This window comes from Saimiri boliviensis, chromosome 4 (genome assembly GCF_048565385.1).
Source record: "Saimiri boliviensis isolate mSaiBol1 chromosome 4, mSaiBol1.pri, whole genome shotgun sequence".
Taxonomy (NCBI): Eukaryota; Metazoa; Chordata; class Mammalia; order Primates; family Cebidae; genus Saimiri; species Saimiri boliviensis.
In genome coordinates, this window is record NC_133452.1 from 146365770 (window position 1) to 146382500 (window position 16731).

The window sequence follows — 16731 nt, forward strand, 5'->3', positions numbered from 1 at the left end:
GATTGGGCCGGTCCATCTTGGACTTTCAGAGCTTGGGTAGAATAGGCATGGCTCAGAACTGTGAGTTAACAGTTTATAGTTCTCCAGAAAAGTTGGGAATTTTAATTTGTCATCATGATCTTAAATTTTTAGGACCTGCAGCTCGGCTTCCAAATATCTTCGTTAAGTAGAGTTTGGTTCAGGGTTTCCTGTATGAAATCAAACCTTAATTCTCCATAGACATGGAGGACAGGCGTGGCATAGGGTGATATAAAAGTTAGAATCACCAAAAGAAAGAAGTTGGAATCAACAGCTCCACTTCTGTCATGTTCAACTGTCATTTGAGGACAGTGGCTATCAAAGAGTGACACATACCGGAAAGTTCCCTTCTACCTCTTCCCGAGGCTCACACCTTGCAAATGTGCAAATGGTTACAATTCTAAAAGGCAATAAGAAGAGGCTTCTGCGGGAGATTATCGACACCAGAAATCAAAATGCCAATGTGGTCCCTGGCCTCCCGTAGTGTCCGTGACACAAGGAGCTGGCACCTGCTGCGCGTTCCTCAACGGCTGTATTGATTCTGCTGGGCGAGTGGGAGTAAGAGGCTTGTTTTGGATAAGATGGGGCCGATAGACCCAGAGATACGGAAAGAGCGGCCAGGCCCATGAAGACAGAGGTGCCGCTTTAACAGCCTCCCTCCGCTATCACGCTTGTCATTCTAGGAGAGAAGGGAAATTAAAGTAGTGAATTATTCCCTCCAAAAAACAAGTTTCCTTTCAGAACAGTCTGTAGCCTGAGCTCAGGAAAGCCGGGAAATATGCAGGGAGCATGGTGCTCTGTCCGATCCCCTGCCGTGCTGGTATTTTCTTGGCTGTGTGTGACCTGCTGAGTGGGGACACCGGGCTGAGGTGGCAGGGCCTGTGGGGTCAGCCCAGGGCGGCTGAGTGGCCCCTCTACAGAAGCCCTGGTCAGGAGATGGCTCCCTGCCCGCGTCCCTCCCTCTCCCTCCTTTCTTTGGTGTCCCTGACATTCTTTCTCTTCTGCCTTTGTTTCCCTTCTCCCTGCCTTGCCCTTTGTTTCTCTTTCCTCTTCTACTGAGGTTGCGAAGGGCAGCAGGCAGGGTCCCTGGGACCCAGGCTGGCTGTGGCCGCTGTGACTCAGGTGCACCTGCCTCGGGAACCCGCAGGCCTGCTGCAGCGTCCCAGCCTTGTCATGCTCACAGCAGCCACTGCACGGTGGCCCTCCAGCCCCAAGTGCAGCCTCCCTGCACAATGCCTGCCTGAGGGTCAGGATGGTGGTTGTGCCCTTCCCTTCTCCTCTGGGGCTCATACCCATGGGACTCTTCTGGTCACCAGTGCCAGGGAAGCCTGCCTGTCACTGGCTGGTCCTGGCACGCAGGGATCGAGCTTCAGAGCTAAACCAACAATGGGCTCCTTTGCACTTTGCTGTGTGTGTGTGGCTCTTCAGGAGGGTCAGCTACAAAGGATGCTGGATGGAAGGAATAAGATGTTATCCTTAGGGCTGTGGTGTGAGACCTGCATTGAGGGTACAAGCAATGTGGACAGTGCACATGACATTGCCTGGGGACGTGGCTTCTGTCAAGAGGTGCCGGCCCAGCTAGCCGCCTTCTATGAGGCCAAGGGCGCCCTGTCCTCACTGCACTGGATGAAAGAGCTGCTTTGCAGTTTTTGGCTTGCCTTGAGACAAGTAGGATACCCTGCCCTGTCACTGTCACACGGGCCTAGACAGCACCCCCATTTGTTTTCTCCTGTGGATGGAATGTCTTCTCACTCATCACAGGGGAGACCAGGACTGAAGGTCAGGGAGCAGAGGCTGTCAGCAGGGAAGCTGGTTGTCAGAGCCAAGGCTCAGCAGCTGAGATGAGAACTCCCCGCCGGAACTGAGCAGACTGTAGGAGCTCAGCAGAGTCTGTGTGGAACTGCACCTGCAACAGGAGGAGGAGGGGCAGGCACAGTGGCTCATGCCTGTAATCCCAGCACTTTTGGAGGCCGTGGCAGGCAGATTACCTGAGGTCAGGAGTTCGAGACCAGCCTGATCATCATGGAGAAACCCCATCTCTACTAAAAACACAAAATTACCCAGGCTTGGTGGTGCATGCCTGTACATCAGCTACTCAGAAGGCTGAGGCAGGAGAATCACTTGAAATTGGGAGGCAAAGGTTGCAGTGAGCCTAGATCATGCCATTGCACTTCAGCCTGGGCAACAAGAGCAAAACTCCACCTCAGAAAAAAAAAAAAAAAAAAAAAAAAGAAGTGGGGGAAAGGGGATCAGCCCGAGGTGTGTGCACTGGGAGCTGCAGCACTGACCCCCGATGGCCCCCAGGAAGGGAGCTATGCCTTCTCCACCACCACCCTCAGAACAGGACTCTCAGATGTGAAAGCTCAGTTGTGTCTTGAGGACAAGGAGACTCCATCACTGTGTCCTCCCTCCCATCTTCTGGATTCCAGAAAAATCCACCTCCATATGGCTCCTTGCAAGTTGGCCCCCAACCCCTCCCAGGTGTACTGGCCCCCAGGTAACCTGGAGGAGCGACAGATAATGAAAGACACACCTGGGGCTTGGGAGAGGGATGTCAGAGCCATGGCTGGAGCCGATGCTTTCTTCCAGGATGAATTCTGGATTGGAACACCCCAATTTCTTCCAGTGGAAAATGTCAGGTACTTCCACATGGTTCCACCATTGGGAATGGATGGGACGCCTCCACCTATTTCTCTACCACTGGTTTCATTGTGCAAAAGGCCTAAAGGAGAGGCAAGCCTCCCTTGGGCAAAGTATTGGAAAAATGAAGGCAAAGTATTGGAAACATAAAGGCTTCATAAAGGACATGCTTTGGGCCCCACAGCTGGGACCTCTCTGCCCAAATCTGTTCTTCTGAGGGGGACGGTGCCTGTCTCTGCCATCTTCTTTTCCACTGCAGATCATAGAAATCCTTGCTGACGGGTCTTCCTTGGGGGAAACAGGCCAGTCTGTCTTGGATCTTTAGAGTTCATCTCCATCCCCCACGGGAGTTTTAGAAGCTTCCTGTATCATGGGCCCCACTTGCCTGTCGCACACTGTGAGATGAAGCCCATTTCACTCTCATGTCCAAAACCATATCTTTTTCCTTCAAATGCTTTTTGTATGTGTGTGCGCTGAGGGGTTATAAAGGAAAGCAGAATGGTTTATCCTGGTTTTTGCTTCAGTGGCTTTAGGGCAAATTAAAAGTCAACTCCTGTGCTAGAAAGAAAAAAAAATTTCCATTTAAAACCCATGTTCAAATATCTGTAATGCTCTTTTGGAGATGAGAGGAAGGATTTGGGTTTTTTTTAATACTAATCATACCTGAAGGGTTCCCTATGGAAGCAGTTTATAAAAAGGGACAGAAAGCCATGCTGCTAAAGGCAATTAACATCTGATATATTCAAAGCTCAAAAATCCCTGCCGAGGGAAATGTTTCTCCTTACGTAAGAGTAGGCCTGGGAGTTAGCTTCTGCTTATGGAAGAAATTCGTCCTGGGGGGCCTTTATGATTGTTGGATTTTGTCACCTCTGTCACCGGATCACTCAACGGTTTCTTGACCAAATCCACCAATGCCTGGGCCGTGCTTGTCCAGGTTGCCCTGGATGAGTAGCTGGAGCCTTTTCTGGTGGGTGCAGAATCCCTTCTGGGCAGCTGGTACCCCTGCCCTTGAGGGAGACCAGATTTCACTGTGCGTTCAACTTTGAAAAAGCCAGATCCCTTGAAAATGTCCCTCAGAACCAATACTGGCCCTTGACCGCAGCGGTGTCTGGGGTTGCTGGGGAGCCTTGGTGTCCCAAGGCAGACTTTGTGTCTCAAAGGGGCAATAGCACTACCTCCGTGTAGGCCTCTTGTCTAGAGAGCAGCAGTTCCAGTTCTAGTGTCACAGGTACACGTGGACAGCTGGGGGCCTGATCTCAGTGGCTGTGACTCATGGGTCTGGGATTGGGCTGAGAACTCCATACTTTAGAGAAGCTCCCTGATGATGCCCAGGATTCGGCGCAGGCCACCCACAGGCCACACACTGAGGGCTCCTGTCCTGGCGGCGGGGGTGGTGGGGAAGGCTCCTCCGTCTTCTGCTTCTCTGGTTTTTGGTTTGCTGCCTCTCTCCAGCTCTCTTAATTCCTTTCTCTGCCCTGCCCTTGATTGGTGACCTCATTCAGGCAAAGCTGTGTTACCTCCCTTTGTCCCACCGGAGTGACCATGTTCCTATTAAATTGTCACTGCATACATTTCCACTGGCCCTCTTTAGCTCATTCATTGAAACAAATACCAAGGGCAGTGGGAGTGAGGGGAAAGTTTTTTCTGTAATCTGTTAATCTGTTAAAAAAAAAAAAAAAGTGTGTCAGTGTAATTCCATGCAGAGCCCAGGGGACCAACCCCGAGTGGCAGACACAACTATTCTGAGGGGCGTCAACCATCACAAATATTTATATGTTCTTTGCCAGCTCTTCACGTGGAATTATAAGGAAATTTAAGCATGGCCTGAGAGTATCTGTAGGAAGAAAAACAGAAGAGTTGAATTCCTCCCTTTCCCCTCTCTGGCCCTGATCCTTACTTAACAACAAAAATCCCAGTGTCTGGCTTTAAAAGAAATAGCTGTTCTTACAGAGAAGGTTCTCTTTGTTGAGCATTGAGAGAGTCAAATCAACAGCAGGTTCACAGAAACCCAGAACTGCTGGTGAAGTTAGAAACAAAGCCCTTTGAATATGCCTTCTTGGTTCCATCCAGCAGAAAAGGAAACTGGAAAACCAGACGTGAAGAGGTGGTCCCTGCCCGTGTTCTGCCAGCAACTCTTCAACAGCAATTAAGTGTCCTACAATTGGATTCTTTTTTTTTTTTTTTTTTTTTTTTTTTTGAGACATGGTCTGGCTTTCCCCTGACAGCTGGAGTACAGTGGCACAGTCAGGGCTCACTGCAGCTTTAACCTTTAGGGCTCAAGCAATCCTCCCACCTTAGCCTCCCAAATAGCTGGGACCACAGGCACACACCACCATGCCCAGGTAACTTTATATTTTGTAGAGACAGGGTCTGTGTGGCCCAGGCTGGTCTCCAACTCCTGGATTCAAGTGGTCTTCCCACCTTAGGCTCCAATAGTGCTGGGATTACAGGGATGAGCCACCACCTCTGGCCTCAGTTCAAGTCTGACGATAGCCACCTGGAGTTAGCACAGACCCAGATTAAAGGGCAAGGTCCCCAATGAGACTGCTGTCATTTCACTTGTGATGTCACCAGGCACAAGTGACATCCACAGGGCAGCCATGCTTCTGTCTGTCTTGCCTACACATTTGGGAGTTCACATGACCACCCTTCATGTTTGATAATTTGCGGGAACAACTCACAGAACTCAGGATAGTGCTATACTTAAAATCGTAGTTTTATTATAAGGGGTATGACTCAGGACCAGCCAAATGAAGAGACTCCTAGGCAAGGTCAAGGGGATGGGCATGGGTAGTCTGAGCTTCCACACCCTTTTGGGTGCACCGTCCTCTTGAAACATCAGTATGTTCAATCTGGAAGCTCCACTGAGCCTCACTGTCTAGAGTTTTTATGTGGAGTTTCATTGCTCTGCACAACTGAATCATTGGCCACATGACTGAACTCCATCTCCAGCCCCCCAGAGGCCAGGCTAAGCCAAAGTTCCAACCCCCTAATCCTGTGCTTGGCTTTTTTGGTAACTAGCCCTCCCCCTGAAGCTAATGAGGCCCTAGAGAGTGTGAGGGACCCACCGTGTACTATCTAGGGCCTCAGGAGCTAACAAAGACACTCAGGGTAAGTCTGAGGGTTGTCAAAGCTTGGTGCCAAGAATTGGAGACAAAGATTAGATATATTTATTATGTTCACACTGCCCATGTCTGCTTGACCCACGAAAGAAATTGGTTTGTAGAAATCTTTGATTTTTACACAATCAAATGATACCAAGTTGATCTTCATGGACATTATGGTCCCTAGACAGAGAGGGTATTTTGGAGGCAGCTTACTTCACAAGGAGAATGAGTTTGGATGGGAAAGTGCTAGACTACTTACTTACTGTAAGTAGGGAGATCATGCAATGCAGTTTATCATCAAACCCAGGACACCTTTAAGAGTATAGGGTGCTGGGGCCTTGGAGTCTTCAGGAAACTCCCCTGCTACACCCAGCTGGCAGGAGAGGGAAGAGTGAGTGGAGGGTGGAAGGCTGGTGGGGCAGGGGGGTTGGGTAGTTAGGAGGGCCAGGCTTGGCAGCACCACACATCCCTTCTCCCCGACATTCATGGGCAGAATCCAGGCACATGGCCACACCTAACTGCTGTGTTCCCTGGAGGCTGGTAGAGGATGTGGGTTTCTAATAAACACATCGCAGCCTCCACCTGGCTGTTCCTGGACTATGTGAAGCAGGGTGCTGCTTCGGGGTTTTCACATTGTTATTCCCACTCAAGGGAATACTCTCACCCCAGATGGCCTCACGCCTCACTCCCGAGATTCTTCCTTTGCTTAGAAAATACCTTAACAGAAAGACAAGGCCAGGTAAGACGGCTCACACCTGTAATCCCAGCACTTTGGGAGGCTAAAGCAGGAAGATCACTTGAGCTCAGGAGTTCAAGACCAGCCTAGGCAACATAGAGAAACACCATCTATACAAAGTATTTAAAAAATCAGCTGAGGGTGCCGGGCGTGGTGGCTCATGCCTGAATCCCAGCACTTTGGGAGGCCGAGGCGGGTGGATCACCTGAGGTCAGGAGTTTGAGACCAGCCTGGCTAACATGGTGAAACCCAGTCTCTACTAAAAACATAAAAATTAGCTGGGCGTGATGGTGAGCGCCTGTAATCCCAGGTACTCGGGAGGCTGAGGCAGGAGAATTGCTTGAACCCAGGAGGTGGAAGTTGCGGTGAGCCCAGATCGCACCATTGCACTTCAGCCTGGGGGGCAAGAGTGAGACTTCATCTCGAAAAAAAAAAAAATTAGCCAGGCATGTGGTGTACATCCAGCTACTCGGAAGGCTGAAGTGGGAGCATCACCTAAACCGTGAGATTGAGGCTGCCTGAGCCATGATCACACCACTGCACTCCAGCCTGGGCAGTAGAGTGAGACCCTGTCTCAAAAAATTTTGAAAAAACCCACATAAACAAATTCAGGCAAGCTTGTCAACGCTATATGAGAGAGCACGCTGCCACCCTGTACTCTCTATTCCTTAACTATTGAATAATAATTTAGCTAGTCAGGGCTTTTACTAGTCATGTTTTTAGAGAAACAGAACCAATAGGATATATAGAGATATATAGGAGGAGATTTATTGTGGAATGGACTCAGGCAATTATCGAGGTCAAGAAGTCCCGTGAGCTGCTCTCTGCAAGCTGGGGGACCAAGAAAGCTGGTGGTGTAATTCAGTGTGGGTCCAAAGGCTTGAGAACCATGTGAGCCACTGGTTTAAGTCCCAGTTGGAGATCAAAGCCCTGAGGAATGGGAAGGGCTGCTGGTGGAAGTCCTAAAGTCCAAAGCCCTGTGATCTGGGGCCGGCTGACAATACCCCAGCTCAATAAAAGAGAATTTGCCCTTCCTACTTTTGTTCTTTGTGGGCCCCAACAGAAGAGATGATACCTAACCACGTTGGTGAGAGCGGGCCTGCTGTACTCTGTCTACTGACTCAAATGCTTATTTCTTCCAGAAACACCTTCACAGACACACCCCAAAATAACAGCTTAACAACTGCCAGGCACAGTAGCTTATACCTGTAATCTCAGCACTTTCAGAGGTCAAGGCAGGAGGCTTGCTTGAGTCCAGGAGTTCGAGACCAGCCTTGGCAACATAGCAAGTCCCCATCTCTATGTTAAAAATTAGCTAGTCATGGTGGCCTGTTCCTGTAGTCCTAGCTGCTTGGGTGACTGAGTGGGAGGAGAGCTTGAGCCCAGGAGGTCTGCAGTGAGCCATGATTGTGCTACTGTGCTCCAGCTTGGGTGACAGAGCAAAACCCTGTTGCGGGGGCGGGGAGGGGGGGAAGGTTTATCAGCTACTTGAGCATTCCATAGTCCAGTCCAGTTGACACAGAATTAACTATCACTGGGCTCTAGATTGCATGTGGTAGAAGCAGACCCTAATGAAACAGAAAAAGGTAGCTAGGAACTTATTCAATCAGCAAAAAGGCTGGAGACTTCAATTCAAGAAGTCAAGTCTCAGATCTGGTCATGGGGACAGTGTGCTTTGGATCCCACCAATGGGCTATCACCCTAGACACTGGCTGCCATATGACTCATGCTTGATTTTACCTTTGAGTCCCTCCCTCGAGTTATCTACTACAGGATGGAGACATTTGATTGGCTTTGATGAAGTCGTTAAGTCCATACTTCAGATGCTAGGGGACAAAGAGGGGTTATCTGTCATGGGAAATGGGGCTCTGATTCCCACCTATCTAGGCATTCCCCCAAATGGGAAGTGTTCCTGAAAGCTGGGTAGCAAAAGCAGCAACTATCTACCACAGTTGGGTATGGCATTTTAGGCTGATGGCATCGTTTCCATATTATTTAGTTTTTCAATGTGTATTTTTCAGTTTGCTGTCAATTTTGTGTTTCTTTGAAGGTAATTTTCTTTTTAGCTGGGTTGCTTTTAAGAATTTATGTGTTTGATATACTGTAGTTTTACTAGATGTGGTTAGATGATCATTTATCTACTTGGAATTTGTCAGGACTTTTCAATTTAAAGATGTTTGCCTTTCTCTAGTTCTAGAAAATTCCCAGGCATTATGTCTTCAAATACTACTTCTCCCCTATTCTGTCTTCAGAAATCCCTCTTAAAAATATGTTGGCCTTTTCATTCTCACTTTCATGTCTCTTTGCAGAAAGAGTCATACATTTTGGCCACTTGACCCTGTGCTATATTTGAAGAGATTTCTTCAAACATCTTGTTGAATTCTTTAATTCTGTCCTCAGGTCAATTTGATGCTTATCTAATATCTAATCTGTTAACTAATGTTTAATCTGTTAATTAGACAACGAATGTTTAACCTGTTTAATCTGTACTTTCAATGATTATGGTTTTTAGAGTTTTATTTGATTCTTTTGGTATCTACCTGTTCTTTTTTCATGTTTCCCCCCCTCCCCCGTAATCTTGCTTTAAAATTTCTAGTCCTTCCGTTTTCCCTGTCCCTTATTTTAGATATTCCCCCTAGTTTTTGTTTGTTTTGTTTTGGTATTCTTCCTTTAGAGTTGTTTTGGCAACTTTTATTCATCTCTGGGGTCCTCTGGGGTCCTCCCTTGCATTCTAGCTATCCTCTTGAGAGACTCTATGTGGCTGATTCATTTTTGTTCAGGGGTTCTTTTCAGTAGGAAGTTTCTGTCTCATAGTGCTTGTTGGTTGATTGTTTTTACTTAGAGAGTCCTTGGTGTCCTGCATTGTGAAAATTTCCTGTCAGGGCTTCTCTGGGGTCCTTGAAGTTACAGCGAGGGAGGTTCTGTTGGGTAACATAGGCAGGTGGAGAGGATGAATACATTCAGAATTATAAACCACCTAAAAAAGTTGGCCCGTCTCTTCTCCCAGTATGAGCGACTGGCCTGAGTTACTCTTTGTCTCTTTTCCTTAAAAAATCATGAAATGTCGTGCGGCACAGTGGCTCATGCCTATAATCCCAGCACTTTGAAAGGTCAAGGTGGGCAGATCACTTAAGGTCAAAAGTTTGAGACCAACCTGGCCAACAAGTTGAAACTCCATCTCTATTAAAAGTACAAGAACTTAGCTGGGCATGGTGGCTCACACCTGTAGTCCCGGCTACTTGGGAGGCTGAAGCAGGAGAATCACTTGAACCTGGGAGGCGGAGATGGCAGTGAGCCAAGATGACTCCATTGCACTCCAGCCTGGGAGATAGAGCAAGACTCCACCAAAAAAGAAAAAAAAAAAAATCATGAAATCTACATGCTCCCTCCTGCTTCAGAGCCAGGAAGACTGGGAATTAGAAGTTTGCAAATCCAGTTGAAACAGGCTTTTGATAATTAGGTGACTTTTTGGCTTATGTAGTTGAAAAGGGAAGGGATAGCCTGGATATGACCTAGACTCTTATACCCACTGACATCCCATAGTAGATGATGAACGTGAAGACTTCTCCTTGCCTGTAACCCCTCCACCCTCTCTAGAACTCTCAAACACAGCTCCAGATTGATTAATTCTTGAGAATCACAGCTCGAAATATGTCACTCTCCAGCTCAAAAGCCAGCAGAGGTTCACTTTGTGCCTCTGGTGGGAAGTCCGAAGCATTGCAGGTGGCAGCCTAGGCCATTCGTTTCTCCAGCTTTATCTCATCTGACCCTGCTTGACACATCCTTAAATCCATTCCAGCAGAACTCCTGTCTTTTCCTCTTGGTCCCACTCCGAACTGTCCCTTCTCTGAACTCCCAGTGGTATTTGCCTGTGGCCCTTGCCTGTAGTATCCATGTTCTGGTTTGTATTGGGGTTGTGTGTCTGTTTTACACCACCCCTTCATTCACTATGTTCTTGGAGGAGGGAAGCCATGTCTGATTTACCTTCTGTTTGCTGTGGTGCCAGGCGGAAGACATGTCACGTAAGAGCTGCTCCAGTGGGTCTCAGCGAAAAGGGACTACCAGTGTTCTTGCTGGTGATTGGGTTAAGCCAGGCTAGTGGCTTGTGTGCCATGCGGGCAGGTATATGCACTTCGGCAGTCTCACGGGGAACACTCAGTATTACTGCTTTAATGACACAAGGGCTCAACCCCGGCAGTGAGGTGCGAGTACAGCTAGAGAGAGCATTGCCCCTGCGCAGTGTCTCCCTCTCCCCTGTTCCTGGGCCTCCTGGTTAGGCCCCACTCCACCATAACTCTTCCTTCAGGATACTTTCCTGGCCCGGCGACTGTCTTTAAAGCCCCTGTGCAGCTTCAAGATGGTCCCTGTTTGGACCACAGCAAATCCTGCCTGGTACTGTCATCTGATCATGTGAATGTGATGCCTTCTCAGTCAGGCACCTCCAGGGTGTCCTGGGCAAGTTGGCTCATTCCTCCATAGGCCTTGCATGCAGCAGGGCTCACAACGCCTCTGTTGCTTAAAGGTATCTATTCAAGGCCAGGCACGGTGGCTCACACCTGTAATCCCAGCACTTTGGGAGGCTGAGGCCGGTGAATCACGAGGTCAGGAGATCAAAACCATCCTGGCTAACATGGTAAAACCCTGTCTCTACTAAAAGTACAAAAAATTTAGCCGGGCGTGGTGGCATGTGCCTGTAATCTCAGCTATTTGGGAGGCTGAGGCATGAGAATCAGTTGAACCCGGGAGGCGGAGGTTGCAGTGAGCCAAGATTGCACCACTGAACTCCAGCCTGGGCGACAGAGTGAGACTTTGTCTCAAAAAAAAAGAAAAAAAAAAAAAAAAAAGGTGTTCATTCACGTCACCTTGTGCCCAGTACTGACCCTAGGGTGGACAAAACAAGAGTCCACTAATCATTCAAGCCAACAGTCAGGAACCTGACGTAGCTGTTGGGTGACCACACTTGTGTCTGGGAGGCTATCCTGAGCCTGGTACAGCACTGGCATGTGGCAAACTCTGTGTGTATGTTTTTAAATGAAGGAATGAATGAGTTGATGGGTGTGTCTTTTGATCTCCTCCAACAGATTACAACAGCAGTGAATTAAAAACAGCCTGCAGGAAGCATGAGCTATACGTGAGCTTCCAAGACCTGGGATGGCAGGTGAGTTCTCTGGACATGGGGGACTAAGGTCCTTTCTGAGCAGTTTATTCTCATTAGAATGGTGGCAGCCGTCACCAAACACCTAGAGCTTGAAGGCTGAGCTGCTTCCTTCTGTGGAAGTCCTAAGGACCCCTCCCACACACTCAGGCTCCTGGAGGGAGGCAGAGGAAGCTTCGTCTGTGGGGCACCAAGCACCCCGACATGTTCCTAAGGTGCCTGAGCTCTGTGATCAGTAGCCACACTTCCCCGTGCTCTTATCTCATCCTTTCAAAGCCCATAGGACATATATTTATTTGGGCGTTTAAACAAATGTGAATTGAGACACGGTTGGAAAAGAAATTACCTAATGGTTAACTTTTCCAGTGGCTACAGACTGGCTCACCCAAACAATGAAGAGCGCACATTTGCCCCATACCTGAGAACCTTCACTAGTTTGTAAGGAAAGCAGCAACTTTAATCCTAGGTGGTGAGTGATAGAAGACAGCTTCCATATGCAGGTGGCACTGCTTCCACAGGGCACCGTGGGCTCCTGGAGAGGCTGCCTTGGGTCCAAGCACATATTGCAACCTGTGCGCTTCCAGGTCTAGCAGGCAGGTAGCAGCTGAGGCCCTGTGGGCCTGTGCAAGAAGCAAGGGCTCTGGGGTCAGATCAACCAGGTTCACCTCCTAGCATTGCCACTGGAATTTTTGGACAAATTCCTAAGGCTTCCTGCATCTGTCTCCTTGCCTGCCCAATGTGAAAAATACCTTTTCACAGCATTCCTGAAAAGCGCAAATAGCGTGAGAAGCACATGTTAATCTTTTGTTGCTTCCTTTGCATTAAATTAAGGACTGGATCATTGCACCCAAGGGCTACGCTGCCAATTACTGTGATGGAGAATGCTCCTTCCCACTGAATGCACACATGAACGCAACCAACCACGCCATCGTGCAGACCTTGGTGAGCTCTCGGAGACTTTGCTTTGTAGGTGGGAGTAAGCTGAGACCAGCTGTCATTTCTAAGGTACATTTCTCCCCTTCTGTTTTGGAACAGGTTCACCTGATGAACCCCGAGTATGTCCCCAAACCGTGCTGTGCGCCAACTAAACTAAATGCCATCTCGGTTCTTTACTTTGATGACAACTCCAATGTCATTCTGAAAAAATACAGGAATATGGTTGTAAGAGCTTGTGGATGCCACTAACTTGACACCAGATGCTGGGGACACACATTCTGCCTTGGATTCCTGGATTACATCTGCCTTAAAAAACAGAAGCACAATTGGAGGTGGGACGATGAGACTTTGAAACCATCTCATGCCAGTGCCTTATTACCTAAGAAGATTTTAAAGGACCTCATTCATAATTTGCTCACTTGGTAATGACGTGAGTAGTTGTTGGTCTGTAGCCGAGTTTGGATGTCTGTAGTATAAGGTCTGGTAACTACAGAAACATAACCTTGACGCTCTCCTCCCCCAAAAACCCCACCAAAATTAGTTTTAGCTGTAGATCAAGCAATTTGGGGTGTTAGTAAATAGGGAAGGAAAATAATCTCAAAGGAGTTAAATGTATTCTTGGCTAAAGTATCAGCTGGTTCAGTACTGTCTATCAAAGGTAGATTTTTACAGACGACAGAAATTGGGAAAATGGAGGGAACACCTCTGTTCAATTTCATACCCAGGAAGTCTAATTTCACACAGGACCCACAGCCCAGGCCATAGCCAGGGCTCCATGGGGCACATTCATCTCCGTCATTGCTGTTGTTATGTTCGGGCTGGAGTTTTGCTGGTGTGAAAATATACTTATTTCAACCAAAACCATACGATTTCTACACCTCCACCCTCCATTTGCTGTACTCTTTGCTAGTACAAGCAGACTGATTACACCCTGAGGTAAGGCTGCGAGGGGTGTGTAACCATGTAACACGTGAGGGCAATGCTGTGCCTCTTAACTGGAGTTACTGAAGTGGTTCTTTGACTTGCACGTTAACTTCTGGACTGCCGACTCTAAGAGTGGAAGCGGTTTTCTGCCTTTTTACTATCCAGCACACCACACCACAGGGGCAGAATGAACGAAGAAAATACAATGAGGAAGGGTGCCCAGCCTAGAAGAATGGCGTTAGGGGGATGAGTGTGCTGTTTATGAACTGAAATCGTGATTTCCCTTGTAGAAAGTGAGGCTCAGATTAAATTTTAGAATATTTTCTAAATGTCTTTTTCACAATCATGTACTGGGAAGGCCATTTCATAGTAAACTGATTAAATAATACATTTATAATCTACAACTGTTTGCACTTACAGCTTTTTTTTGTAAATATAAACTATAATTTATTGTCTATTTTATATCTGTTTTGCTGTAACATTGAAGACCAGACTTTTTTTTTAAAAAAAAAAAAGAGTTTATTTAGAAAGTATCATAGTGTAAACAAACAAATTGTACCACTTTGATTTTCCTGGAAAAGACGACTCCTGATGCAAAGCTGAAGCCACTCCTGACAGCTGTGCTTCTCTGGGAGGTTGGGGCTTTTTTTAAAGAATTATCTGTGAACCACACGTGATTAATAAAGATTTCCTTTAAGGCAGAGGCTGGTTGAGATGCTGCTGTTATCTTCTGCCTCAGACAGTGTAAGTGGTCTTGTTTCTAAGATTCCTACCACCAGTTACTTTGGGCCAAGGGTCCACATCCCCCCGCGCATGGGAGGTTGGTGGAGGGTGCTGGACACAAAGTGGTTCCTACAGGAAGTAGCTCGATAGTAAAAGGACAAACGCCTATCTTAGAGCTTAGTCCTCCAAGCACTTATTCCCGAAGGAGATAGATAGTAAAAGTTTACTCACAAGGATAGCAGGAGTTAGAGGACGCTGGCATCAACAGCTGCCACAGCTGTGCACATCAGGGCCAGAGCAATCCTGCTGACATCTGTCTTTGGTCTTGAGATCAAATGCATCCCATTCTTCATACATTAGAAGGTCGACCTCCTTGAAGCAGACCAAGTAGAGCAAGCCTCTAAGACTACTGCGGAACAGAATCAGAAACTCTCTAGTTAGGGCCCTTCAGCGGAGCTGCAGAGCCTCCCTGGATACCCAGGCCTGGGAACGCCTATCTGGTCTTGTCGCCCCAGGAGACAAATACAACCAGAATCTTTCTATGAGTTAATGAAATACTCAGAACGAGCCTCGTGGAATTTTCCATGCCTACCCTTTCTATGGGAGACATCCAGTCTTAAAGTTCACGTGGACTCTGTCTTCACATTCACGTGATGAACTAAAGAAATATTTCACCCCGTGAGAAACAGAAGCATCCCCTGAACAGTAGCTGATTTGACAAGTAACGAAGTTACGGCATCAGCATTCTCTTACTCAGGCACAGTCAGAAGTACCGCTGCTTTCATTACGGCTAACCTCTCACACTGAGAGGGTATTCACAGAACAGAAGCTCCAGCAGTGGCCATGAAGGTATCTTCCAGAGGTGTGGGTTTTTGCATTTAAATCTGCTCCATGCTACGGACCAACCAACTGTGACCTTAAGATCAGAGGAACGTCAATACTGCCACAAGGCCACCTTTCCAGAACTCATGGGCAGTTAACAAATTATGCTTTGGATGTGCTTTCTTTCACCAAAATCACTCGGGAGCCAAAAACAGTCCAGCAATTTGATTTCCCTCAACTCTATTTCAGTCTCAAAGGAAACCACTTAAATTTCATCAAGAGAGGGTCAAAGGGGCTATATCGCCACTGAAAATATTTAGTTTACACAGTGACCGTGAGTTACACATTTACTTAGAGAAACTAAGAATCTGTAGAGTGTGTTGGCTTGAGAAACACACACACAAAGAAGATGCCGCACGCTCAGTATGTTCTGCTTTCTGAACAGCCACCACCAGGAACCCAGTGGCCCCTGTGGGATTGAACTCCTAGACGCAGCGTGCAAGAGCCTGGCAGGAGAGGTGACTTCTGCGTTTCTAGAGTTCGTCTTTCGCTTGGCCAAGGACAAAGCGGTGTAATGAGTCAAGATCTCTGCCTCCACTGTGCTCGCTGACTTTCTTCCCTCCTCGGAAAAGCAACAATGTAGGGTATCCTCGAACCTTAAAAACACGAAAGAAAAAAGTTTGCAAACCAGCAGCCCAGATCACATAAAAAGCGCTTTCTAAATAAAACCAGATACACTCCTACCATTGTGGCTGGAATACACACTTCATGTATATTCCATTAAAACAGGGGAGCAGACCGTTTAGAAAGCAAAGCCAAGGGGCTGTCTGTTCACTTCTTAATTCAAAATGACATCATTAAAGATTAGCATCCACTGGTTTTTCCAAATCAAACTCCTGGCCTTCAAGGAGTGGCTTCTACCTGAAGAGGATGACACGAGCACTCTCGTCCAGTGCAGACCTCCTGCCGTAGCCCCAGGCTCAGCGACTGAACTGCCACTGGGCACTGTCACCTACACAGCCAACAGCCCTGAAGATCAACACCTTGAAAACCAAGCTCATTACCGCCCTCCCACTCTGGAGGGAGGATGATTTTACCCTAAAGCATCAAAGGAACGATTTTACTCTAAAGCAGACCCATTCAGTCTCTACTGTGCACATGAGCACCTGGGGATCTGGTGAAGACGGACTTGGCTTCAGCAGGCCTGGGAGTCTGCATTTCCAACAAGCTCCCTGGTGATGCCCTGCTGGTCTGCAGACCAAACCATGAGAGCAAGATCCTTGGGGATACATGTTTCAGTTCCAACTAGTTTCTTTAAGAATTTTAGGGCACAAAAAACAATTGGTATCTATTAATGACAGGGAAACTACATCTGGGTTATGTTTATTCTCCATCTGAAAGGCTCCGAAAGTGTTTTAATAACGCAAAAGGAGAAATAAAAAGTACAAATCTTCCAGGCCATCAGATTGTGCTAATAGCTTGGAATGAAGGCAGTAGTTAACCCAAGCACAGGACCGACTTTGGCACTGCCCTATCAGAAAGAAGGTTATGTTGAAATGATTCTTAGATTCAGCCACTACGTTTTAGAATGTTGGCTTCTGTGTGAAAAATGAGCAACCTGGGTATTTATGGCATGGGATCTGTTACTTCACAGCCTTACAGTCAGCAAG

At 47.5% G+C, this 16731-nt stretch overlaps 2 protein-coding genes across 2 annotated transcripts in view; one reads left to right on the forward strand and one right to left on the reverse strand.

Moving 5' to 3' along the window:
* Positions 1–13960, forward strand: part of BMP6 (bone morphogenetic protein 6) — a 164979-nt gene extending 151019 nt beyond the window's left edge. Inside the window, exons 5-7 of the mRNA XM_003927362.4 lie at positions 11583–11659; positions 12488–12598; positions 12692–13960. Coding sequence (XP_003927411.2) covers positions 11583–11659; positions 12488–12598; positions 12692–12841 — 338 coding nt within the window. The 3' untranslated portion in view covers positions 12842–13960. The remainder of the gene's footprint in view (positions 1–11582; positions 11660–12487; positions 12599–12691) is intronic.
* Positions 13961–14023: 63 nt separating this feature from the next.
* TXNDC5 (thioredoxin domain containing 5) overlaps positions 14024–16731 on the reverse strand; it is a 28975-nt gene continuing 26267 nt past the window's right edge. Inside the window, exon 10 of the mRNA XM_039462734.2 lies at positions 14024–15717. Within this exon, the coding sequence (XP_039318668.2) occupies positions 15595–15717 (123 nt within the window). The 3' untranslated portion in view covers positions 14024–15594. The remainder of the gene's footprint in view (positions 15718–16731) is intronic.